A 24,135-nucleotide genomic window follows, 5' to 3' on the forward strand; every position below is an offset into this window, starting at 1 on the left:
GAAAATTTGAAACTGAAGATGTCTGGGAGTGATGATACTGAGGGCATCACATGGAAGAGATGTGGAGATCATTCCCAAATACTTTCTCACTGTATCTTTCATAAGTCAAGTTCCTGTTGAATTTTGCTAATGCTTAAAAGTCTGGTTCTGACATTCACAAGATATGTATTTGAAAGACAAAAGGCAAAGGTTTATTTTAATACAAAAAAGCAGAAAAAGTGTAGAGTGAAATTTCAGTGTCCCAACTAAATGCTGTTTTTTAATTGCAGACTTCTTCAACATTTAAAGACATTTGAGATGAAATATTCTGAACAACTTTCAAGATAATGTGTGGAGGATCCTGACTTCAAAGACAGCTGTCCTTCCTATATTTTTTATCCAAGCCTTGTTGCTGGAGAGAGAGGAAGTGAAATACCTGGGCCTTGCTTTACAACTGTACCTATCATCTCCAATTCATATGCACTCCAGCACCCCTATTAGTTCTTTGTTCTCCTTCACTAGCCCAGCAGTAAAGAGACTGCTAGGCTGGAAGCAAGGAGATGAAGAGGAGAAGTGGGCAGAAAAAGCTGTTGATTCCTTGGTAAAGAAGCTGAAGAAAAAGAAAGGTGCCATGGAGGAGCTGGAGAAGGCACTGAGCTGTCCTGGACAGCCCAGTAAGTGTGTCACAATCCCACGGTCTTTGGATGGGAGATTACAGGTATCTCATCGTAAAGGTCTGCCACATGTCATTTACTGCAGAGTGTGGCGGTGGCCTGATTTACAGTCTCATCATGAATTAAAGCCCTTGGAATGTTGTGAATTCCCCTTTGGCTCCAAGCAGAAAGAAGTGTGCATTAATCCCTACCATTATCGGCGGGTGGAAACCCCAGGTAAGTAAATCGTCTACAGATCATTTCAGTCAAGGTGATCACAGCAGTGGGTGTCACATAACAGACTGTACCTCCTACTCCATTAACAGGAAAGAGGTTTTACTAATGCAGGATAAAAACATGGTTCATTCAAGCCTTTTAAAGGCTTATTCCAGCAGTCATACAAGAAGTGCATTACAGAATAGTAATGAAAAAAAAATCCAGTGTTGCTAACTTCTGGCAGTTTGAAGCTTAGTTATTCCTAAATATAAGACTACATATAAGAGATAGCAGCCACTGAAATGAATCCTGCCTAATTTTCACTGATGTGTGTGTGTGATTTTTGCTGATCCCACCACCCATACACACACTGCAGACTTCCAACTTATGCTGTTCTAGAAGAGGAGAGTACTCCATCCTTCAGGAGTGGCCTTTGTGGCTTCAGTGGGAGGGAGGAGAAAAGAGTCATATACTGCAGATGGAGCTCCTTCCATCAGTGGTAATTTTCAGTAGTATCCCAGTCCAAACCATGGTTAGTATGATGGGAATGGGAGTTGACCATATCTGGGCAGAGTCTGTAAGATAAAGTGTTTGCTTTCTTATAGGCACTACTTGCAATTCAACTTTACTGTGCAATTGACATGGCTTCTGCAAGTTGGTAATTATCCAGCACACATCAATTCTGCTTTGAATTCTGTAAAGACATGATCACTTCTCCCACAAGTTCAGCTTATCCCGATGCACTTCATTTTGAACTGTCTTTTTAAAAAGCTAAATTACACCATTTATGTCCACCCAGTATTGGGACTTAGGAAGTTGGTTGTGCAATTTGTACAATATTTTTTTTAAGCAACTGTGATTTTGGGTGCTTCAAATGCAGGCTAAACAATAAACACCCATTCTTCATTTGCTTTATATGCCTCTCTCATAGCCTTTCTTATATTTGTCCTTGTCCAAGGTGCTGAAGTTTTGGCTGGTTTTAGTTTCCCACTGAATTTATGCTTGACTGCCCCAAGGCTTGTACCTATTTGTTGTGTGATTGCTAGTGATCTTTGTAATAGCAAATTAGGTTCAGCCATCTGGGTTGTGGTAGATACATGAAAGTGTTTTATGAGCTAAGTGATGGCTGCATAGTGGTACACACCTGTAGGATACAGGTTTGGCACTTCACTGTGTTTCATCTTTAGCATGTGCAAGCATATTATGCAAATATGCCCACCCAGCTTGCCACTGATTTGGAGCCAACATTCACAACCTGTCTAGTACTTCTTGTGTAGCAACAAAACCTGTGTTGGCTATGTGAACAGGCCCCATCTCTGTACACTGGTGGCTGCTTGACCCAATTTTACAAAAACTAGTCACAAATCAGATTCAAGAAATTTGAAAGGCAGTTAATGTGAAAAAGAGCCATTATTTTGATGGTGCTAAAGCAGAGTTTCAGAAATTCTTATTACTTTGCCCCCCCCCCCCCATCCTTGCTACTTTATATTTCTCTTACTGTTGATTATTTTTGTGGGCAGGGGAAACATAAGTTGCAAATTAAAATTTTTCTCCTGTTCTGATTATTTTACTGCTGCTTTCCAAAGCAGACACATCTGATTTTCATATTCATTTTAGTACTAAATGGAAGCCATGAGATTGTGGGCTCTCCTTCTTTGGAGGTTTTTGAACAGAGGCTAGATGGCCATCTGACAGTAATTCTGATTCTGTGAACGTAGGCGGATCACGAGAAGGAGGGCAGGAAGGTTGCATCAGTGCTTAGTTCTCATGGCCCATTCTTACATGCCCAGGGAAATGCTGTTTGCCACTTTGGGGTTAGGCAGCAATTTTTCTCCAGGCCAGTTTTATCAGGGATCCGGGAGAGGGTGTTTTTTTTTTGCCATCTTCTTTTTTGGCGGGAGGTAGTTGTGAATTTCCTGCATTGTACAGGGAGTTGGACTAGATGAACCTGGAGGTCCTTCCAACTCCATGATTCCAGATCCTGATTGGTGTATCCCAAAGCCGTTTACATGTAACAAGTCTTTTGTGGGAATCTTGTTGAACTGTAATATAAGTTTCTATCTTGGAAATACTGAATGTTATAATTAGTCTTTGCACAGACATTTTCTCTTGAATGATTAATATTGGTTGGAAAGATTAAATAAACATCCTAATATTTTTTGATAAATCTTCTTGTAGGTCAAATGTATGACATACGATAGCTGGGAAAGGAAGAAGTCTGTTTTATATTTTTTTTATTTTAGTTGTAAGGGATGGGACTTTAAAATAATAGTAATTCGGGCTGTTGACAGTGGCTTCTGCAGGTTTCTTCCTGGCTTCACTGAGTCAGCTACTGTGATAGGAGTGATGCCACTATTCCCTGGAATCATGTAGGGGTAAGAGGGTCTTTAATTGTAGCTTCAGTTGGTTCTACTCATGAGAAAACCTACTGTGAAGAACAAGAGACTAAGCATCTTCTTCACAAATAGATTTCATGCCTGTGTCTGTCTGAGAGAGAGACTCGAGGGAGGGGTCTGGAAACATGAAACTAGGTGTGGGGAGAAAATGAAGAAATGATTGGAAGATGCTGGCTGGGAGATGGGGTAGGGAATCTGTGAGTTCATAGGTCTCTTCTTGTGGAATTCCTACTGCATTTCGTTTCTTTACTCTGAGTTAACATGTTGATGTCAACATTCCAGGAATAGTGTAAGAAGGATGATGTGGGCCTTCTTTTTCTTGTTCTAGTATTGCCTCCAGTGTTGGTTCCAAGACATAGTGAGTTTAACCCACATCTCAGCCTCCTTGCCAAATTCCGGAACACGTCTCTTCACAGTGAGCCTCTGATGCCTCACAATGCAACCTATCCTGATTCTTTCCAGCAGCCTCCCTGCACTCCCTTTCCAGCATCACCCAATATGTTCTCTCAGTCACCTAACAGCGCAAGCTACCCAGACTCTCCAGGAAGCTCTTCTGCACCAGGAAGTCCTTATCAAGTCACAGGTATGGGAAAACCTCAAGACACGGACACCTTTTCTAGTACCCAATGCTTTTTTCAGAGAGCAAGGAAATTCGCTAAATTTTCAATGAAGAAAATTACTCCAGTGTTTCAAGCACATGACAATTGTTTTACTATGATACTTGGAGGTGAAAGGGGCTTTCAGAGATTTAGGAGAAGTAGGCAGCCTGGGAATCATAACTGCATTGGAACTCTTGTGGTACCATCACCATACTCTGTGTGTGCGCAGAAATTTGTCTAATCCCACTTTTAAAGCCATCTAAGTACTTGTGGTCATCCCTAGACAGACACTGACACAGTGTGGCAGGATGGTCCATACTGCGCATTGTATGAAATGGTAATTCTTTTTGTCCATTCTTAATAATCTACCAGACAATGAAATGTTATAGTAGTATATGACAAAGGAATCTCCTCCACCTTCTGTACCTACCAGTCATATTTTTAAAACACTTTTCATCTAACCCCAAGTAATCTTTGTTTCTAAAGCAAGATGCCCCAGACACTTTGCCTTTCTTCATAAGAAAGAATCTAGATTTTGCTGCAATATTTCTTTTTTTAAAGAGAACCTATTGTCAGTTTGGTATAGTGGTTAAAAGTGGCGGACTCTAATCTCCATTCCTCTGCATGCAGCTGCTGGGTGGCTTTGAGTCAGTCGCCGTTCTCTCAAGAGCAGTTCTCTCAAAGTCCTTTCAGCCCCACCTACCTCACAGGGTGATTGTTTTGAGGAGGGGAAGGGAAGGAGATTGTAAGCCACTCTTATTCTCTGAGTGAAGGGTGGGGTATAAATCCAATCTCCTCCTCCTTCTTCCCCCCTCTCTACCTTTACAAGTGCTGAAATAGCCACTGCATGTGAGCATGTAGCTATTTTGCTACTTAAAGGCAGACAGGGTAGGGAAGACTACAAAAGAATACCTCAGCCTGCCCCACCTTGCAGGCTCTCATAGCTTTAAAACAGTGGGGTGGACAGGACTTCATCTTGTCATGTCTATTTGGCTGTGAGTCACAGCCCCAAACCCTTGGTGAATGCCATAGGGTCCCACAAATTTGTTAATTGACCACTTCGTTCTAAAACTTTCTCCCATGTTGCCTCTGTTTGATAATAAAGGAAGCAGATAAACTGATATTTAGAAATGCCATGTTATTGCTATTTACTTACTTAATTCATATATTTTTGTTCCATTCTTTGTTTTAAAAATTATCAAGAATCTCAGAGGTATGAACTTCATATATAGATGCTGGTTTCACCCAGTTCTTTTGCTGAATCAGCCATAACCTAGACATTAAGAAAAAGCAGAAGAACCAGTGCTGTGTTTTAAGCCCTTCTCTAGTGAATGCATATGCTGGTCTTCTAATAAAGTGTCAAATCCAGTGTCTTTTTGCCTTTCCTCCCAGTTGAAACACCACCTCCTCCTTATCATGCAAGAGAAACACCAGGAAACCACACTGGACGTCCTGTACACCCACCTGCAGAGAGTCAGTTAGTGTTGTCTTTGCCCAATGGAGGTAAATCTGCAGATGAAGAACACAAGCGTATGTAAATATTTGTATTGCTTTCTAGGGAAAGACGTGGACAATGCCTGATTGACAGTCCATTGATTGAAGTACCTAAAATCATTAACAGCAGTGATCCTTAACAACAACAAACTCAAATCTTTTATTCCAAAAGATTCTTTGTGTCGATCTATTGCTTGGTCTGGAATATTTTTAGGATCATACTGTGTGCAGTGGCTTGAAAACTTCAGTGTTAGCTGTTTTTTTGTTTCACAGGACAGATCAAACAGTTCAGTTATTAGGCTGGTAATGAAAGCCCAAGGTAGCAAAACAGACTCCAGTGACCTTTTTAGTTCATTCTCTGTAGGGCTGTAGAGATGAAGAACCTGTCATTTCTATGGTTCACTACAACATCTGGCACCCCTTTAGTCTCTTAAGAAACATTTTTTTAAAATCACCACCCCTGACTCAGACCATTGCTCCAGCTCTAAATAAAAGGTTATGCTTTTGCTAGCCATAGCAAATAAATAATCTCTGAATAGTAATGTGAAGCAGAAAATTTTCCATTGCTGTAGTTTTCTGTGGACAACTAGTGCAAGCATTTTTTTTATAAATGTTTCTTGTTAAAAAAAAAATTAGCAACTTTATGAAAATTCCAGTCAAATTGTACAGGTTTAAAGTCGTAGATGTGTGCCTGTTTACATTAATCAGATATGTTAAAGATCTCCTGTCAAATACTCACTCACACTAAAACACACACATGATATCAAATGAGATTGTCCCAGCACATTAAGGCATGAGAGTATCTCCAATTCATTTTTTTCCTGGAAACCTCGCCTCACTCTCTCTAGTAGAACTACTTGTAGGGATCCAGAGTACTATTATAGACTATGTGATTTATTTCTTTCAAAAGCAACTCCCATGAAACTTCACAAGCTGCTTTCTTAAAACAGTTTATCATGCAGCAGCAGTGGGGCTATTGCTTAGGAAATACAGTTTCATTTCCTCTCCTTATGGAGCAATTATAATGCAAGCTGCATGAGAACTAGGGTGAAGTAGTGGTTAGAGTATCAATCTCGAAGACCCATGTTCGAATCCCAACTCTGCTGTGGAAGCTTAATGGATGACCTTGGGCCAGTCACACAGTCTCAGCCTTACCTGCCTCACAGAGTGGTTGTTGGGAGGATAAAATGGAGAACAATATAAACCACCTTGGGGCCTCCAGAATGGTGAGCTAGAAATTAAATAAATAAATAAAATGGTATATCACGTTTAATCATAAAATGGAGGAGAGGAGAATGGTGTATGCCACTTTGGGTCCCTATTGAGGAAGGAGACAGGGTATAAATAAACAAAGAATTTTTAAAAAGCCATATATCCTACTGGTCAGCGCTGTGTCCTGTGGCAGTGAATTCCCAGTGTGTTCTATGTTGTGTGAAGACCTAGTTCTTTTTTTCTTGCTGCCTCCTTCATTGCAGAGGACTGTGAGAGTTACTTTTGACAAGTGTGACAAACTTTCTCTTTGATCTCCACATCATTTAGTGGCTTCCACTCAGTCCTCTTTTTCTTATTAGATAAAAAGCCTCTATTTAAGCCACTTCTGGTTTTGTGAAGTTTCTTAAGCTTTGGAGAAACTACGATATAAATAAATTATTTAACTGTCTTTTTCTATTTCTCCTCTAATATAAAATTTGACATCTATAGTACATTAGTGAAAACTGTTTCTGCTCGCAAGGGGCAAAGCTCCTGGTTTCTGCTGACTTCTCCCCTCAGTTGTGCCTCCCGCAACCCATGTTGTATTCTGTACCATTCTGGAGGATTCCCCAACAACCGGGAGTTGCTTTTCAAAGGCAGTGAAAAGGTGGAGGTGGGAAATTCCTCTTGTGTGAGCAGAACTCTGTTCCTGCTGCTCTGCCAACCCACTTTTATTGAGTTATGGAGATCCAAACTGCACACAGTGTTTGTAAAATGGATACTTCAGAAATAGTTACTGTGTTCTGAGGGTGTCTGTACACAATAACGAGGAAATTGAGGGGAACATCTAAATTAAGGGGGGCATGCGCATCCATTTTCCTTAACCTTAAAAACTTATTATTATTAACCCATTTGCACATATTCATCTCGTCTGAAAAGAAAACGTGTACATGTGAGAGTTCCTTTTTTGAACAATACAATGGGTTGTATCCAAATAACCGCCAGAATGATGCAGATGATGTCCAGATTCATGGGGACCATACAGACAAAAGGTATCTGGACTGAGATGAGGCAGTGAAGAGGGAGAAATTGCATCCCGCCCCCCCCCCCCCACACACTTATGCTCACTTGCCAAAGATTTTGTTCAATCCCCCCTCCTCACTGCAGTCTTCCAGTTTGTATTACTTTTTATCTATCTGGGTCCTGGGTCCTGCAAATTTATGGATAATCTTTCCAGGAGTCAAAAGGGATTGCTGGAATAACAGGAACATGGTGATATAAAGGTACATCATCCTAGAATTTAGTTGGATACTGCTGCAGGAAGATGGAGAAAGAAGTACTTTTCTTCCTTTCTCACAATGCAAGAACTCAAGGGGCACTCAATGAAAATAATGAGCAGTAGGCATAGAACAGATAAAAAGAAGTACTTTTTCACCCAAAGAGTAATTAACATATGGATTCACTGCTGCAGGAAGTGGTGGTGGCTACAAGCATAGACAGCTTCAAGTGGAGTTTGAATAAACATGGAGAAGAGGTCCGGCAGTGTCTATTAAGCCCCAAAGTATAGTTGGAATACTATGTGTATTGCACTAATATTCTATGTGCTTGTGGAGAGCAACAGTGGGAGTTCTGGCCCCATTGGTTGACCTCCTGATGGCAGCTGAGCTTCAGCCATTGTGTGACACAGAGTGTTGGACTGAATGGGTCATTGCCCTGATCCAGTAGGCCTTCTCTTATGTTCTTATGACTTCCACTGATGGTTGGTGAGATGCATCTCAGTGTCTGGAATCATATTAGCAAGGCAACATCTGTAGGCATAATCACATGATAAACACCTCTAGGCAGCTGTCAGAAATCTGGAGAAGTGGAGGAGTTTGGATACTTGGGATAACTGCTACATGCTACTGATTACCCTCCCAGGTTACAGTTGCCACATGGTAAATTTTCAAGCAGCTACCAAGTGGTTGCAAGTCATCACAATATAGCAAGTAAAGTTTGGAATAACTGAGTTGGAAAATTAGAATTTATCATGGAGGCATCTTCTGATAATGGTCATATTTGTTGTGCTGAAGAGACAGGAACTCTGCTCTTTTCTGGTCACTGTGGGATTTCATTTCAACCTTCTATATTGTCCTTCTAGACTTCCGACCTGTTTGTTATGAAGAGCCGCAGCACTGGTGTTCAGTAGCCTATTATGAACTCAATAACCGAGTAGGGGAGACTTTTCAGGCCTCTTCTCGAAGTATACTTATAGATGGCTTTACAGATCCTTCAAACAATAAGAACAGGTTCTGCCTGGGGCTGCTGTCTAATGTAAACAGGAACTCTACTATAGAAAACACTAGGAGACACATCGGAAAGGGTAAGAGCAAACCCTTCTTCATTGTGAGATGTTTTGAACTGTAATATTATTGTTATGATGATTATCATTGGTTATGAGAAGAAACGGTGCTTGGAAGTAGTATTTGACCCTGATCTCTGTGCAGCTCGTTTTAGCCACATGGCTATTTAGGGTGTGTCTGAAATATTTTCTTCATGGTAAATACTGTACACTTTGCATGGTTCATGAGACTCCTAGGAGAGTTTGTGACTATCTGTTGTGCATAGAATATATAACTTAGTGAGTTGCTCAAGAACTTTGTTCTTCTGTGGTTTGCCAGAATGTCAATGAAAATTCCATTTTGTGTTGGCCATAAAGCCCTTCTCCTTAGTGCGGTGATGTCACAGCAGTCTTCAAGGTAGGAGGGGCTTAGCAGAAATGGAGAGAGGGATAGCAGAGGCCAGAGGAGAAAGATAAGTAGTGAAAGTACCTGGGCCAGCAGCCAAGCCCTGATTTAGAAAATCAGAACCTTTTTAAAAAATGAAAGAAAAGAAAGAAAATCAGAGCTTCAGATAACCTATTCTGATGCTAAGTTGTCTAGTTGGACATGGGTTCTACATAAGCATCTAAGTATCAGATCTGGGAGACCTTGTGCTCATATCCCCAGTCTGCCATGAAAGCTTGTTGGGTGTCTATGAGCTGGTAACACATGCACAGACTAACCTAGATCACAGGGTTGTTGTGAGGATAAAATGGAGGAGACGAGACTGATGGGGGGAAAAGACAGTGTATAAATGAAGTAAATAAAGTATAAGGAGCAAATCAGCTAGGAGCAATTCATTTACTATTCAGAATGCAAGGGCCCTATCTTTTACTCAAGTAATCAAGCTGTTTGAAACTGAAGATGCAGAATGTCTGCACCACAGTTAATAACCCACTCTGTAGTCAGATTCGCATGCCACTTTTAAGTACTGGGCTTGTAGATAGGGTTGCCATTTCCCTTCTGGTAACTGGCGGGGAATAAGGGAAACTTAAAAGAAGATGGTGGGAGACCTAGGCATGCAGCAGAAATTATGTCATCATGCTGCGATGGTGCAGTGATGCTCTGGCATTTGCGCAAAACCCCTGTGGTAAAAATGGCTTCTACCATAGAGTTTTTGCCCAAATATCAGTGTCACCAGTGTCACTGGCATGATGACATGATTTCCTGTGCACCAGAAGTAACATTGTCTGGGCCTTCCTCTTTCTACTGGTAAGTCTCCCCAGTGTAGGGTTGTCAGATTCACGGTCTGGCCAGGGAATCCCCCAATCTTCTGGGCTTCAGCCCACCTCTGGCCAGTGGGGGAAGTCCCACCTCTAAGAGGCCCATCTTGCATCAGTGTGATCGATGCAGTGACATCACTATGCTGGGGACACTGCACATTGACATTCTAGCATTTTGGCCAAAAGCTCCATCATAACCATACAGTTTTGGGCAAAATGCTAGAGTGTTGGTGTGCAATGTCCCCAGCATGATGACATCACTTCTGCGTGACATTTGTGTCCCGCCCCCCCCTTACACTCCTGGATAGCTCCCTCCCATCCCGTACTGCCAGGACAATCAAACTTGGCAACCCTACCCCACAGGCCAACTGATCGGCAGAAGGGGCCAGGACCTGGTGGCAAAGGACTCTTGCTTCTATTGGAGAGCAATCCTATTTGTAGATGTGCCTGTATTTTTATGGTGCCTGTATTTTTTGTGTTCTGTAAAGTACCCTAAAATGCATTAAGCACTGTGCATAGAACACTTTGGAGCTACTGTTTGTTTTTGGTTTTTTAAGAGCAAATAATCTGTGGATGAAGACAGCAAAAAAGTACACATTGTTTCTTTCTCTCACTTTGAAGGTGTTCACCTCTATTATGTTGGAGGAGAGGTATATGCCGAGTGTGTGAGTGACAGTAGCATTTTTGTGCAGAGCCGCAATTGTAATTATCAGCATGGCTTCCACCCAGCTACTGTCTGCAAGATCCCCAGTGGCTGCAGCCTAAAGATTTTCAACAACCAGCTCTTTGCCCAGTTGCTCGCCCAGTCAGTTAATCACGGCTTTGAGGTGGTGTATGAGCTAACCAAGATGTGTACCATCCGGATGAGCTTTGTTAAAGTAAGATTTTTTTTCTTCCAAAGTGAAACTGCACTACCAAATGACATCATTAATCTCTTTTATTGTAGACATATTTTGTTACTTGCAGAGGGTTCTTTTAAAAGTTCTGCCATTAATAAATACAAACAAGCAGCTGGATATAAGAAATGAACCAACTGGTTGCAAACTGTAAATTATCTCAAAGCAAAGAAGCTTGATATCTCCCTGTAATTAAACATCAGCTGTTTCAAATAAAATGTTTGTTAATGATGAAACAAATAGACATTAAAAATAAAATAAAACATACTGTGATCTGCATACTGCAGTTCTCATTTTGGGGTGATTTACAATCTGCAACCAGTTGGCTATGTGCCTACATTCAATTGTTTATAATCTGTTTTGATACTTGCTTAACAATTTGTTTTGTTTTGGATTGGTTGAGAGCAATTTCCCTCTTTTTCATGTGCATTAACAGGTAAAAAATACGCATTTCTGTTGGGTGTCTGAGATGTTGAATGCTGTTGATGCAAGTAAAATATGATCAAAACAGTCATGAAATTAGTGGTATTCTTGGTCTCCATTGTGGAGCGGTGAGTTCCTGCAGTTGCTAGGAGGCAAGCCAGGAGGAATGGCTTCAGTTCCCTTGGGGAAAAGCTGCTGGGTCTGCACATTACTTTAACATAGCGAGAGGCATCATTGATCAAGGAGATAAAAGAAAGCTTGCCAGACATCTAATGTATCACTAACCCAATCATCCACAGAGGGAAGCAGGATTTATTCTAAGGTTTTCTCCCTATTGCAGAAGAAACCAGTGCTACCACAAAAATCTGCAATCCTGTGAATGCTTCCTAAATTTGTTCTGACTGAAAAACGAATAATGTAAAAGAGGGAAGGGGAAATTGGAATGATTCGAGAAATTAAGAGAAAGAGACTGACAGGAATCATAGAATCGTAGAGTTGGAAGGGACCTCCAGGGGCATATAGTCCAACCCCCTGAACAATACAGGAAATTCACAGATATTTCCCACCCCAAACCCCAGTGACCGCTGCTCCATGCCCAGAAGATGGCAAAAAACAACAACAACCCAGGATCACTGGCCAAGCTGACCTGGAGAAAAATTGCTACCTGACCCCAAAGTGACCCCAAAGAAAGGAGGAGAGGATGTGAAAATAAAAGGGTCTAATTTTTATCTTTGGGAGTATGTCTCCCGGAACTGGTAGAGAGCCTTTTAGAAATCAGGTACTGATTTCTGGTTGAAGTGACTGCATTAGAAGGCTGGGAATTCAGACAATCTTGTGTCTTATTGATAATGCTCAAAATGCACAAACATTTTTACATCTCTATCACTCATTGCGTCTCCAGGATTCTCTTTGGCCACATTCAGTTTATAAGGCAGTCTGCTGGGCTAGGCTGGGCCTGGCTGATTTGAGGTCTGATTTGAAATGTTGAACTCCAGTCATGTGATACATGAGTTCTGACAGAGGTAGATCAAAATGTATACTGACAAACAAGAACAACAACGCTGCAAAGAAGCCTGGGAATTGTAGCATGACTTGTGGCCTATACTATAATTCCTGCTGTTGTGCTTGAGAGCAGATAGTAAAGTTAGATTTGGAGGTAGAGTCTACACAAAGAGCTGGAAATCTAGTAGGCCTGTTCTGTACTGAGGTGCTTGCTGAGAAGGAAGAAATCCATTGAAGGGCTGTTAAGAAGAACTGTGGGTTTGGAGACAGTAGTTTACAGGCTGCTAGAGTGAAGCTCCGTCTTCATCAAACATCTTTGGAGTCTCCTACTGATTAGGTCAAGTATCAGGATTGTTTATAAGGATACAATTAGATAGAAGGGAGGGGAAAACAGTTGGTCCGTTTTCTTTTAACCCACTTTTTCAGTAGTTGTTAATCCCTTGTATAGCCTTCCTACCTAAAATTTCTTTTTGGTGCCAGTTATACTGTTTTGTACCAGAATGAAAAAAAACATCAATCCTAGACTGCTAGTGCAAGACCAAACTCTCTGAAGTGCTGGCTTCTACCTTCCAACCTACACCACCTTTGCTAGCTCACACACCTCTTGCACCACTTGCTGGCACTTCACTCACCACTACACTCTTATCTGCACCTGCTGATGAACCTCTAGTGTTTGCTGATGTATATACACTTACTGCTGCACAACGAATGCTCCTTCATCTGCCAATGATCAAGAAGAAATTGGGGCACTCACACTGTTGTTGGAGATGCTGAAAGCAATACATCCAAGCCAACTATGTCTGGTTGTGGAATGTCAGATCAAACGGGTGTTATGAAACCAGCTTTCAAATTAGACAACACCTTTGAACATTTTAATCTAAATGTCCAACACTACATTTGATGTAGAACATGTTTCCTGACACAGTAAAATTATTTTCCAGATTATTCCGGTGCCTTCCATTGAAAAAGAATGTGACAGTAATATTTACAGGACTGGACAATTCAAAAACATTTGGAATGATCCTATTACACTGAAAGCACTAAAGCAGGAGCGGCCAACGGTAGCTCTCCGGTAGCTCTGGCCATGCTGGCTGGGGCTGATGGGAGTTGTAGGCAAAAAACATCTGGAGAGCTACCGTTGGCCACCCCTGCGCTAAAGCACTGCACCTGTCAACCTTGACACCTGTTGAGACATCACATATTTCTCACATCTATGAGAAAGGCATTATGAAATGAAATGAAAAACTGGCAGAAAAGTTGGTGGCCTCTTCTTGCACACAGGAAGATACAGAGAAACTGACTCTGAGTGCATGTTCATTTCCTGCAAGAGTAGTTGTGAGTAGGTTCGTCTCTGTTTTTCCCTCTAATACTGCAGAAGTGGCACACAAGACTGAGATGGACTTTCAGTACTTCTCCAAATGCTGACAAGGAATTTCTGCAGTGCACTGTAGAAAGTGACAGTGACAGCTTCGTTAAGACATTGACTAGAGATACATTGGTCCCTATGGACCAAACCAGAATCAACAATGTTTATGTCATGGTGAAAATCATTACAAGATTTGGCAATGAAAAGCAGTATTTTCTAGGTGCCAGTGAACTCTAGCCATGGTGCAGGAGAAGTCTGAATACAGTTGAGAATGCCAGCCACAGCACAGTTAGATCAAAACCAGCTAGACATATCCTCATGCATGTATACTACTTGGTCACAGATGGAGCATCTCTCAACACAGGTGATAAGGCAGGTTTTTGGACTCTCTGACAGGAAAGATGGTGCTGTTTGTAATAAAGTCATATTGATTCACTTGTTGAGTTGCTGAATCAGCACGCTGAAGTTGATGCTGATATGTTGCTGATTATGAAGCCATTTCTAGTTTGCAGCCTTCAGTAAACCTGGAAGCAGTTCACAAGTTGCCAGGTATGGACCCTGAACTTGTGGAACTTTCACTTTCAACTTGAAAACATTGATGAAGTTTGTAAGATGACATTGTCCTGTTTGGTCAGTTTTTCTTGCGTTATTCAAATAGAGAACTGTGGCCATTCTCATGGCACATATTCTAGCAGCAAAGCCTCATAATGCTGATGTTGTACATCTCATCAGTACAAATGTCATACTGAAGTCCATAAACAGAAACAGAATCTCTATTGAGTCAGAAAATGAATACCTCTACATTTATCACAATATGCTATGACTGAATGGGATCCAAGGGCATCAGTGCTTTTATGGATGAATAAACAAGAACACAGAATGAAAGACACAGATAAAGCAAGAGCCCAGATGTGGTTTATAGGAATTTTCTCAGAGACTTGCAAGCAATATTGCTCACCTCACCCTGTCCCAAATGGTGATGATCTAGCCATCTTGAATCAAAGGAGATTTTGACATGACACATGACACAGTGGGGGGGGGCAGGATTTCCTTTTCTGTGTTTGTATTGCTGTGTAAATGCTGCATTTATAAAGTGTTTCATTTTCAAACTTCATGTGAGCTGATTAGTCTCAAGTAGTTAGTCCCATTAATACAATGTTAATATATGGTTATGAAGACTGAGGTAACCGTAATCATCTTAATTTTCTATTTCTTTACATTTTTTTCGTATCCATCTGTCTTAAAAAATAATTGTGTTCTTTTTTAAAGCCCATATTGCCAACTGCACAAAAGTATTTCTCACTGTACATTTTATATTCCTGCTGCACAAAATGTGGCCTATTGGAGGGGGGGAAACACAAGATTTCGAGTGCTGTAAGATAATTTGCTGGGCAACCAAGTCTGTCCTATGAACCCATAATGTGTGATGATTGGGAAGTGCTGATAAAGCTGGGATGTAGCCTGTGATTAGATTATTAGGTGTGAGGAGGCACAGTTTGGGATATAATTCACTATACAACATCTTTCCAGAAGCGTGTGGCTTTGAGGCATCCCCAGAGCATGTGGACAAGATTGTTTGTAGGTGTCTGACTAAATCTAAGAGGATACCAGTGTATTTATATAAGAGATTTTATGCATTTTTATTTATTTATGAGTGAGCTTTAATCACAAATCCAGGGTAGCAGCTTTAATGGATTTAAACGCATATTCATTGGGATAAATGGGTTGGAGTATTCACTTTCAAGTTCCACTGGGGCTGGGAGAATCTAGATTGTGTTTTGTTTGACTTCTTAAAAGTTGTAAATAATTATAATAATCTAGGGAGAATTTCTGAGGACTGGACTAGAGAAAGGTCAATAGAGTGCCACCCTAGTAGCTCAATTACAAAAGAATAAATGAAGCAATGATTTAAACCCAAGGTTGCCTATTTACATAGGGGATAGAGCTGGGTCATTTTTAGTGAGCCTTTTGGGATGTTTTCTACTCTGAAACTAGAGTCCAATATTTCACATTGAAGAGCAAGAAGGCTGAGTGTTTTTGATGCAGATTATGGAGATTAAAGCCTCCTGCTGGTGGCAAGAGGGAAGGCAGCACACTATAGGCCGATCTTGTCAGATCTCAGAAGCTTAGGTTTGGTACTTGGAAGGAAGACTCTGCAGAGGAAGGCAATGAAAAACTAACTCTGCTCTCATTTGCCTTCAAAATCCCTTGCTGGAGTCACCATAAGTTGGCTGCAATTTCACAGCACTTTGCTCACTATTTCACTGGTAGCTGAAGCTTTTCAGGCCTGCCTGAGGGACCACAAATAAATTTATGGAACAAAATCGCTTTTTGTAAAATCTTTGGGGTGTATGTACTGGAAGACCTCTCAAGACATAAATATGTGAGTAGCATTCAGTTTAAGCGTGCTAATTCTTCCCCAGACACTCATAGTTAAATCTTGGGAAAGCTGTTCCAGAATCTACTTTGTATTCACTTGAACTAAGGAATTCTTAGAACAATAAGGCCAAGGTATTTGACAGATCCAGCGTCAAAATTAAATAGTGACAGATTGTGAATATCCAATGAAATGGGTCCTCTCATGCCTTCCAGGGGATGAGATTGATCACAGTTAATGGGGATATCTCTTTAAATTCAGTGATGAGGTTTGGTAGTTTGTGTAATGATTGCTCAGGATCAGACAGCAGAACTAGTACACCATCTGCACATAAGATGAGCCTGAATTTCAGTGTCCCATTCCCATTGATTGCCAGATGGCACATGCCATGGGCTCTATAGCCAACATGTTATGGTGGTTATAAGCAGTGGACTCTAATCTGGAGACTGGGTTTGATTCCCCACTCTTCCACATGAAGCCTGCTGGGTGACCTTGGGCCAGTCACAGTTCTCCCAAAACTCTTTCAGCCCCACCTACCTCACAAGGTGTCTGTTGTGGGGAGAGGAAGGGAAGGGTGATTGTAAGCCACTTTGAGACTTCTTAAGATAGATGTGACATACAAGTAAGACCCTATCAAAGCAGGGCAGTAGCTGGAGATAGCATACAACATGACTGGGGAGGAAGGGACTGGAAATGACAAATCAGGAATGCAAAAGCAGACTGGCTAGCTGGCTTTGATGAAGTGGGGGAGGTTGCTGGAGTCACAGAAAGGGAGGCATCGAAGAACTGGCTGGGAGAGCATGAAACTGAAGCCTCGCAGAGCTGGATGCTCAGAACTAACTAACGATGCAGAGGGTTTAAAGTATCTGATTATACTTGTGCTGCAATGGCCAAGGAGGAACCTGGGACGGTGGTCTTGCAAGTTTGGCAGACACCCTGGTCTGAGGCCGCTGTCAAGGTCACAGTAGAGAAAGTGGGGTATAAAAACCTACTCTTCCTCAAAAAGAACACTAGAAGTCAAAGGAGGGCAACTCTGACATGTGCCAAAGGAAACAGGAAAACTATATAAGTGGAAACCATTAGTAATTACTCTAGAACAAGGTTCTTTATAAAGGACCTTTAATAAATTCTGACAGGATGACAAAGGACTGTGTTGCATAATACCGAAACTCCCAATTCAACCTGTCAAAGGTCTTCTGTGCATCCAGCAACAGGATCCAACAAAGAATCACGCCAAAGTTCTGAAGAAGCAATAATATCAACCACATGATTAGCATGTTGCCTCTGTAAGACAAATCCTACTGGATTTGGATGGAACAACACATGTAACACATGTTTTAAGGTATATTGCTAGTTGTTGCAAGGATTTTATCATCAGTGTTTAGGAGAGATATTGGCCTGTAGTTAGAGCAGCTAGCTTGAGCAGAACTGTAATAGTTGCTTCATTCATTGATTTTGGCAGAACATCTTGTGCATCTTTTGCAGTCTGAACCAAGAGGGGTACCAGTTGACTGCTGAGGACCTTATACTATTTTACAAGATACCCATATGGCCCAAAGCCTTACTACTTTTCAAATTATTTTTTGTTGTTGGAATCTCAGAATCTATTGGACGAGCTGCCAGAAATTCATGATGTTTCTTGTTCAAAGTTGACAGGTTGCTCAGAAACTTTGAAACAGTCTCTGCATAGGAGACCTGGTCTAGTTTAAAGACTTGAATAAAACTTCCTGAATTGGTCACTAACTGGTTTTGGAGTGGCATGAACTTGTCCAATGTTTATTTGTTCTAGTCTAAAAGCCAGTAATTTGGCTGTTTTTCTGTTGACACGCAATAATGTTGTTTACTACAATAAAAGCAAATTGTTAATTTCATATCTAAGTTTCATCATACTGTTGTAGTTCTCAGAAGTAGAAGCAGAATAAAAATAGATTGTGGCATCTTGTAATTTAGTTTATTGTTTATTCAGCTTTTCAACAGACTTTTTTTGCAAGAGATGGAAGCAATGGTAAATCCCCTTAGATATATGCTTTGGGAGTGTCCCACAAATGGGCCAGGTGACCGTATGAGTAACACTGGTAGATAGGAAGTCTTTATTATGAAGCTCCATTCTCCTTTTCAACCTCATTGTGGAGCATTGTGTTTAGTCATTGTGTTTAATCTCCTTAAGGAAGATCTCCCAGACTATCAGTGAAACAGAAGTGACTTGAAATAACACAGGTACCAATAAAGCAAGAAAGCACTTTAGTTGGAACAAGCCCCTAAAAAGAAAATAGTCCAATTGACAGCAGACAAAATGAGTTTTGAGAAATGTACGTATTAGTCTCAGTCTAAATGTTAAAGTAAAGCACTGTACATCATGCAAATCTTGATGAAGCTTAGGGCTTTGCAGGGGTGATCTACATTGATGAGGTAAAGAAACACCTGCCACTTTTGTCTTAAAGAGGACCCGTCACTATATTATAGTTCCTTCTTGTGATCACAGTGTAATTTCAAGTTCTCTATCATAACAAAGTGGGAAAAGGGCCACCAACACTAGATGCTTATTGCTCAGTACAAATATGAATTGTTTGTTTAAGTAAAAGGCAAATATATCTCCCTTCAGTATGTGTGTGGAATCAAGTACATCCATGTGCAGATTTTTATGTATTAGAATTGCAAATTCCCTAACCTTGCTGGAGTTCCTGGAGGAGTGGGCCTCTCTCACCCATCCCTTAGTGCCTCAATGCATCTGGTCCTTTAAGGTTATATAGTGTTTGCACTTATTAGGGCTTCTCAATACCTTTGGGGAAGGAAAGCTGCATGGTAAAGGCTGATCTCATCAGACCTTTCACTTCTGGGAAAAACCTGGAGTGATGTTATACCTTTCTAGGAATTGCCAGATTCCAGCAATTCCTAGAGAGGGATGACAGCACTTCCGTGTTTTCCCTGGAAGTGACAGTGCACTGTCACATGCCTCCCTGTACTTCTGCTGGTTTCCTGCCAGTAGCCTGTTGGTTGTCACACAGGGCTAATATGCCAAGACTTTAATATTGTTTGGCCCTGCTCTCACCATTCTTTGGGCCCAGTTTTGTGAACAGAACTCGTTTTTCATTATATCATGTCCCTTTGGGACTCACTTGAAAATGTGGAACAAACTATTTCATCTGCCATCCTGGACAACTGCACTGTAAGGAGCTCCAAGGATGCAAATTACTGTGTTAAAAAAGACACACCAAGCACTCCAGTGCCATGTGGCTTATACAGAACAAATACTTACAAAAATGAACCAGAAACTGTTTTCAGACCACCACCAGAGGGGGATGGAGAATCACTTAATGAGACAAGAACTTCACAACGGATCTGATGCTGGTTCAGCGATTGTTTTATTCCAGAAACATCAGATGTACAATATATAAACCTCAAAAGTTATTTTGTATTTTTAGAGCAGATCCAGCAATAACAGTTCCCATGGTGAAGGGGATTTCCCTTTTTAAGTTGGAGTACTTGTAAGCAAAAATTTGTGCAATAAACTGGATTGCAGTGGGTCAGAACCAAAGCACTGCAAAAAGAGTGAAGCTCATGGAACAAGACTTTCCAGCTTGCTTGCTCCTGCTGCAGCCAAATGAGCTACTTGAAATTTTGCTCAAGGTCAGGGAACCCTTGCAGATATCATTGGGGTGAAGTGCGGGTCGATAGTTGAAAGCAGTATTTCCTCTAAGCTCTGCAATGTTGTGAGCAGAAATTTCACTTTATTTATTTAATTCAATGTATAGCTGCCCTTCCAGTAGAACAGACTTGTGAGCAAACAAAGCTAGTGGCATTAAAGTTATGAGTGAATCTACATTTGACTACTGCATAAATTAGTTTTTTAGATTACATCCATAAACTTGTAAAAATATCAGAATAAATTCTTTTCAATTATATTTAAACTATATGTTAAGAATAATTTAAACGTAAGAGAAAACAAATCTGTCAAATCTCACCCAGCCCTTTCCACTATGTTGATAGACCTGGCCTCCAGAGAATAGGTCTACCCACCGCTTTCCACTATATTGGTAGACCTAACATCTGGAGAATGGGTCTACCTGGCCTAGTCCACTATATCAGTAGACCAGGCCTGCACTGACCCTCAGAAAACATATCAGCACTTGCGGGTGGGGAGAATTCTTGCAGTCTACTTTGGGTTTTTGTTTTTTGTGAAATGTAACAACCAGCATTACAGATCAAGTATAACCAGGGGTCGTTTTGTAGAAAAATAGGTGGTGGAGCTCATCCAGAGATTGTTATGCAGCTGCACATACTATTCCATTGACAAGGAGGTGGAACTCTCAGGAGGAGGAGACGGAACTCTCAGAAAGTTCCGAGGAACAATAACAGAGGAGGAACAATCACTGCCAGAATCCTGCCTAACCTAAAAAACAGGAAGTTGCTTAAATATTATCAACCTGTCCAAACAACTTATTTATTAAAACATTTATATCTCACTTTTCCCTGTGACTCAAGACAGTTTGGAAATCATAGTGAAAAGCATAATAGGGGTGGGCAAAAAAAAAAAAAATCCAGCTCCATTTTAGCCTATGGGGGCCGTTATAGTCAATGGGAAGAATCAATCCGGGGGTATCTGGGGTTTTGGGGGGGGTCTGGTTTTTTTTTAGGCAGAGACACCAAATTTGCAGCACAGCTGCTGATGCTGCTCCTCAAGAACCTCCCTGAGTTTCAAAAAGATCGGACCAGGGACTACAATTCTGAGCCTCAAAAAGAAGTGCCTCCATTGTTTCCAGTGGCTGAAATGGTATCTGTGGGCAGAAACAGAAATCTGTGAGCAGCCTTTAAAAAATTGTACCAGCACCCCCTAGCACAACTTAGAGGGATCTGTGGTTGAAAGGTACCCTCTTCCGCCAATGGAATTGCTGTGCCAATAGTGCAATTGCAGCAACCTTAGAGAAGGAGCACGTCTGCTCTCAGCTCTGTATCCTGAGGTGGCTTAGTCACATGGCTGCCTTTGCTTGCTCCTTGCACTTCAATAGTCAATGTGTCTGAAGAGCTCAATATTGTTGGAATTTGTCTGTTGGAAGGCAGAAGAGCTTTACTGCTCCTTCAAGGGTGAATAATCTTGGGGAGAGTTCACCAAACAGATCTGAGCAATCTGGGACCAACATGTCTAAGGGACCATCTCTCTATATACCTCCTGGAGAGCTTTGCACTCAGCTGATCAACATTTACTGGTTATCCCTGGCCCAAAGGATTTCCACTTAGCCTCAGCCAGGGCCAGGGCCTTTTCTATCCTGGCCTGTACCTGGTGGAACATGCTCCCACCTGAGATCAAGCCCTGCAGAACCTACTGTAGTTCCACAGGGCCTGTAAAATGGAGCTGTTCTGCCACAACTTTGGTTGAGGAAGTGGACACCCCCAATTATTTGGCCTCCCTGCTAAAAGCCGCCCTATTCATCCGCCCATGTAGAGTATTGGTATTATTAACTTGGTTGTGACTCCTGTTACCATCTGTCCAGCTCATGGGGTTATACTGTAATGTAATGTGTATTTTGCCATCTTTTAATTGTTTGTTTTTAAGAATTTATTGTATCAATTGGTTTTTAATGCTTATTAATTTCTGATGTTACCTGCCTTGAGCCCCCTTGTGGGAAGGCAGGAAGAGCAGGATTGATTCATTGGGTTTTTAAATCCAACAAATAAAAATAAATCCAACAAATAAATAAAATAAAAATGATTGAAAAGGTTTATTTTTGCATTGATTACAAAAGCTGAAAACACAGTGTATTTCAACAAAAACCATGAACATGGTCAGCTGCGAGTCACTGAAGAGATGTTTAAGTGATGTTCAAGCATGTGTATAAAATTCTTCACAGCCCTGTTAAGTTCCCCACCCATACTGGTTGTGGCAATCCTAGTCATAAACGACTATGCAGTTTTTGCACTGAATGCAAAAGAACTAGACCTTCCTTGATTAGTTAGAGGACAAAATAGCAATCACCTTTTTGATCATTTCTTTGTAGGGCTGGGGAGCAGAATACCATCGGCAGGATGTTACAAGTACGCCGTGCTGGATTGAGATCCACCTCCATGGACCGTTGCAATGGCTAGATAAAGTGCTGACGCAAATGGGTTCTCCGCACAACCCAATCTCTTCTGTTTCCTAAGAATCATTTCTGTAGCCTGTCTGTGGGATGAACACTATTTGCAGGCAGCTGCCGGTAGAATTCTCCCATTGCAGCAACCCTGAATTTCTGTATGTAGCTGTAAATATATGAATGTGTATATACATAGTCTATTATTGGAAGGGTGGTGTTGGTGAATGTTTTATGGTCCATTTTGTGATTATTAATATGGTGCCAGTCTGATCCATTGTATTGCTGTCTGCAGGAAAAAGTTACAGAAATCCAGAGTCAACAGACATGTTTTTGGTTTCAGTAAGGCCAGTGTTTATGTATATTGCTTTAAAAAATTCAAAACTGCACCAACAGAAGCAAACCTCTATAATTTACATAAATTTTGCACGTCCAGTTAAATGGCATGTAAATTCATAAGAACTTTCATGCTAAAGCCAGGCCATGTTTCCTCTAGTTGACATTCTGTTTCCAGCTCCTGCCAGTCAGATGCTTGTGAAAGTCCACATGGCTCTGACCACATCTTTTTTTGTCATTCATACCTGGTGATTGAGGCATGGTGCCTCCAGTTACGCAGATGCCAGTAAACTGTTATGGCTAATGGCACAGATAGATCCATACGCCATGGATCTACTCAGTGTATTGCCTTTTGTGCCATTCGTTTTCCCTCTTTCAATTATGTAGAGTCAAAGCTATGCCTAGCAGTCAAACCCTCTCATCACTGACTCATACACATCTGCAAGATTTCACAAGGTGTTAGTCACATCATTTCAAGTCTGTGTTTGCAATATTTAAAATGAAATCTGAGGTTGGAGAGACATGCTATATTAAATACATGGCTGCCAATTTCAGTGGCACCCAATCATACACCTCTCTTATATTACTTAACATAACCTGAAAGTATAGGAAATTGGTTCCTACCTGAGATCCTACCTACCCTTCTCTGTAATGTCTAGGACAAATTTGTCTTATGTCCTGATGTCGGTATGGTATTTTTCCCCACCAGTGCCATTCATTGGGATAGGGTTAAATACACAGCCACCACTGAAGAAGACAACTGCATATTAAATTCTTCTCTTGATAATGTCAGAATTACTCACATCCTGATGTCAAAGCAGGGTACATTTCCCCACTTCGCCCCATGGTGCTTGCTGGTGGAGGGAGTGAAATGGGTCAGGATGCACCATCCTGTGATATCAGGAGATGGTTAAATTACAACAGATGATCATGCAGCTGCTGTTTCTGGCTGCAGTTGATTATTTATTGTCATATTCCAACCTGAGGTTCTTTGGGTGGTGAGTTCTGCACACAGCATCTGATTCTGCACTGTGTGACTATGGAACATGCATCCCCTTGAATTAGGCTTAATGTGCTAAAGTACTTAGATCTACACAAAACTACTGTTTCCTATAAACATACTGTCCTTTGCTGATGAACTGCATGATCAAAAAGCAGTTTGGATTAGGAAACTGGCTTGTTGGCATTTATTGGCTTGGAAACTGGCTTGTTGGTTCTTATTTACCTTGTGTAGAATTCATATACTTGATAGATATGCTGAGCTTCAGTTTCTAGCTTGCTGATAACTCAAGGTACCATTTTGTACAAAGATGTACAAATGTAGAAACCACTTTCTTTCCCAGTTCTGTAAGGGTTAGGAGCCACTGCTTGCATAACCCGCCAGCCCAAGGTCACTTTCACAGTTGCAGCAAGGGAAAAGGAAGAAGCAGATCATTGGATGGCTCATTACCCCAAGGTCAGTTTTAGGAGACTTTAATTGGAAAGTAAGAGGCTTGGTTGAGAGTTTTTCATGTGGGGGGAGTCAGAATGATTTTGTGTCACAGTGCCGGACACTGTGT

The 24,135-nt window shown here is 41.2% G+C and overlaps 2 protein-coding genes across 3 annotated transcripts in view; one reads left to right on the forward strand and one right to left on the reverse strand.

Annotated features, from left to right (window-relative positions):
• The window catches only part of RFXAP (regulatory factor X associated protein), a 104,655-nt gene that overhangs the window by 65,709 nt on the left and 14,811 nt on the right, over positions 1-24,135 (reverse strand). The gene's annotated exons all lie outside the window — the stretch shown is intronic.
• On the forward strand, positions 272-22,891 carry SMAD9 (SMAD family member 9). 2 transcript variants are annotated; one of them, XM_060234666.1, is made up of 6 exons: positions 272-869; positions 3,573-3,827; positions 5,236-5,373; positions 8,669-8,890; positions 10,733-10,989; positions 22,169-22,891. In XM_060234666.1, exons 1-6 carry the CDS (start codon positions 458-460, stop codon positions 22,310-22,312), a joined length of 1,428 nt encoding a protein of 475 aa, XP_060090649.1. In that variant the 5' UTR covers positions 272-457; the 3' UTR covers positions 22,313-22,891. The 2 variants fall into 2 exon arrangements, with proteins under 2 accessions (XP_060090649.1, XP_060090651.1); XM_060234668.1 differs by having other exon boundaries at positions 5,236-5,346; positions 22,169-22,889.

The sequence above is a fragment of the Heteronotia binoei genome, chromosome 3, assembly GCF_032191835.1.
Source record: "Heteronotia binoei isolate CCM8104 ecotype False Entrance Well chromosome 3, APGP_CSIRO_Hbin_v1, whole genome shotgun sequence".
Taxonomy (NCBI): domain Eukaryota; kingdom Metazoa; phylum Chordata; class Lepidosauria; order Squamata; family Gekkonidae; genus Heteronotia; species Heteronotia binoei.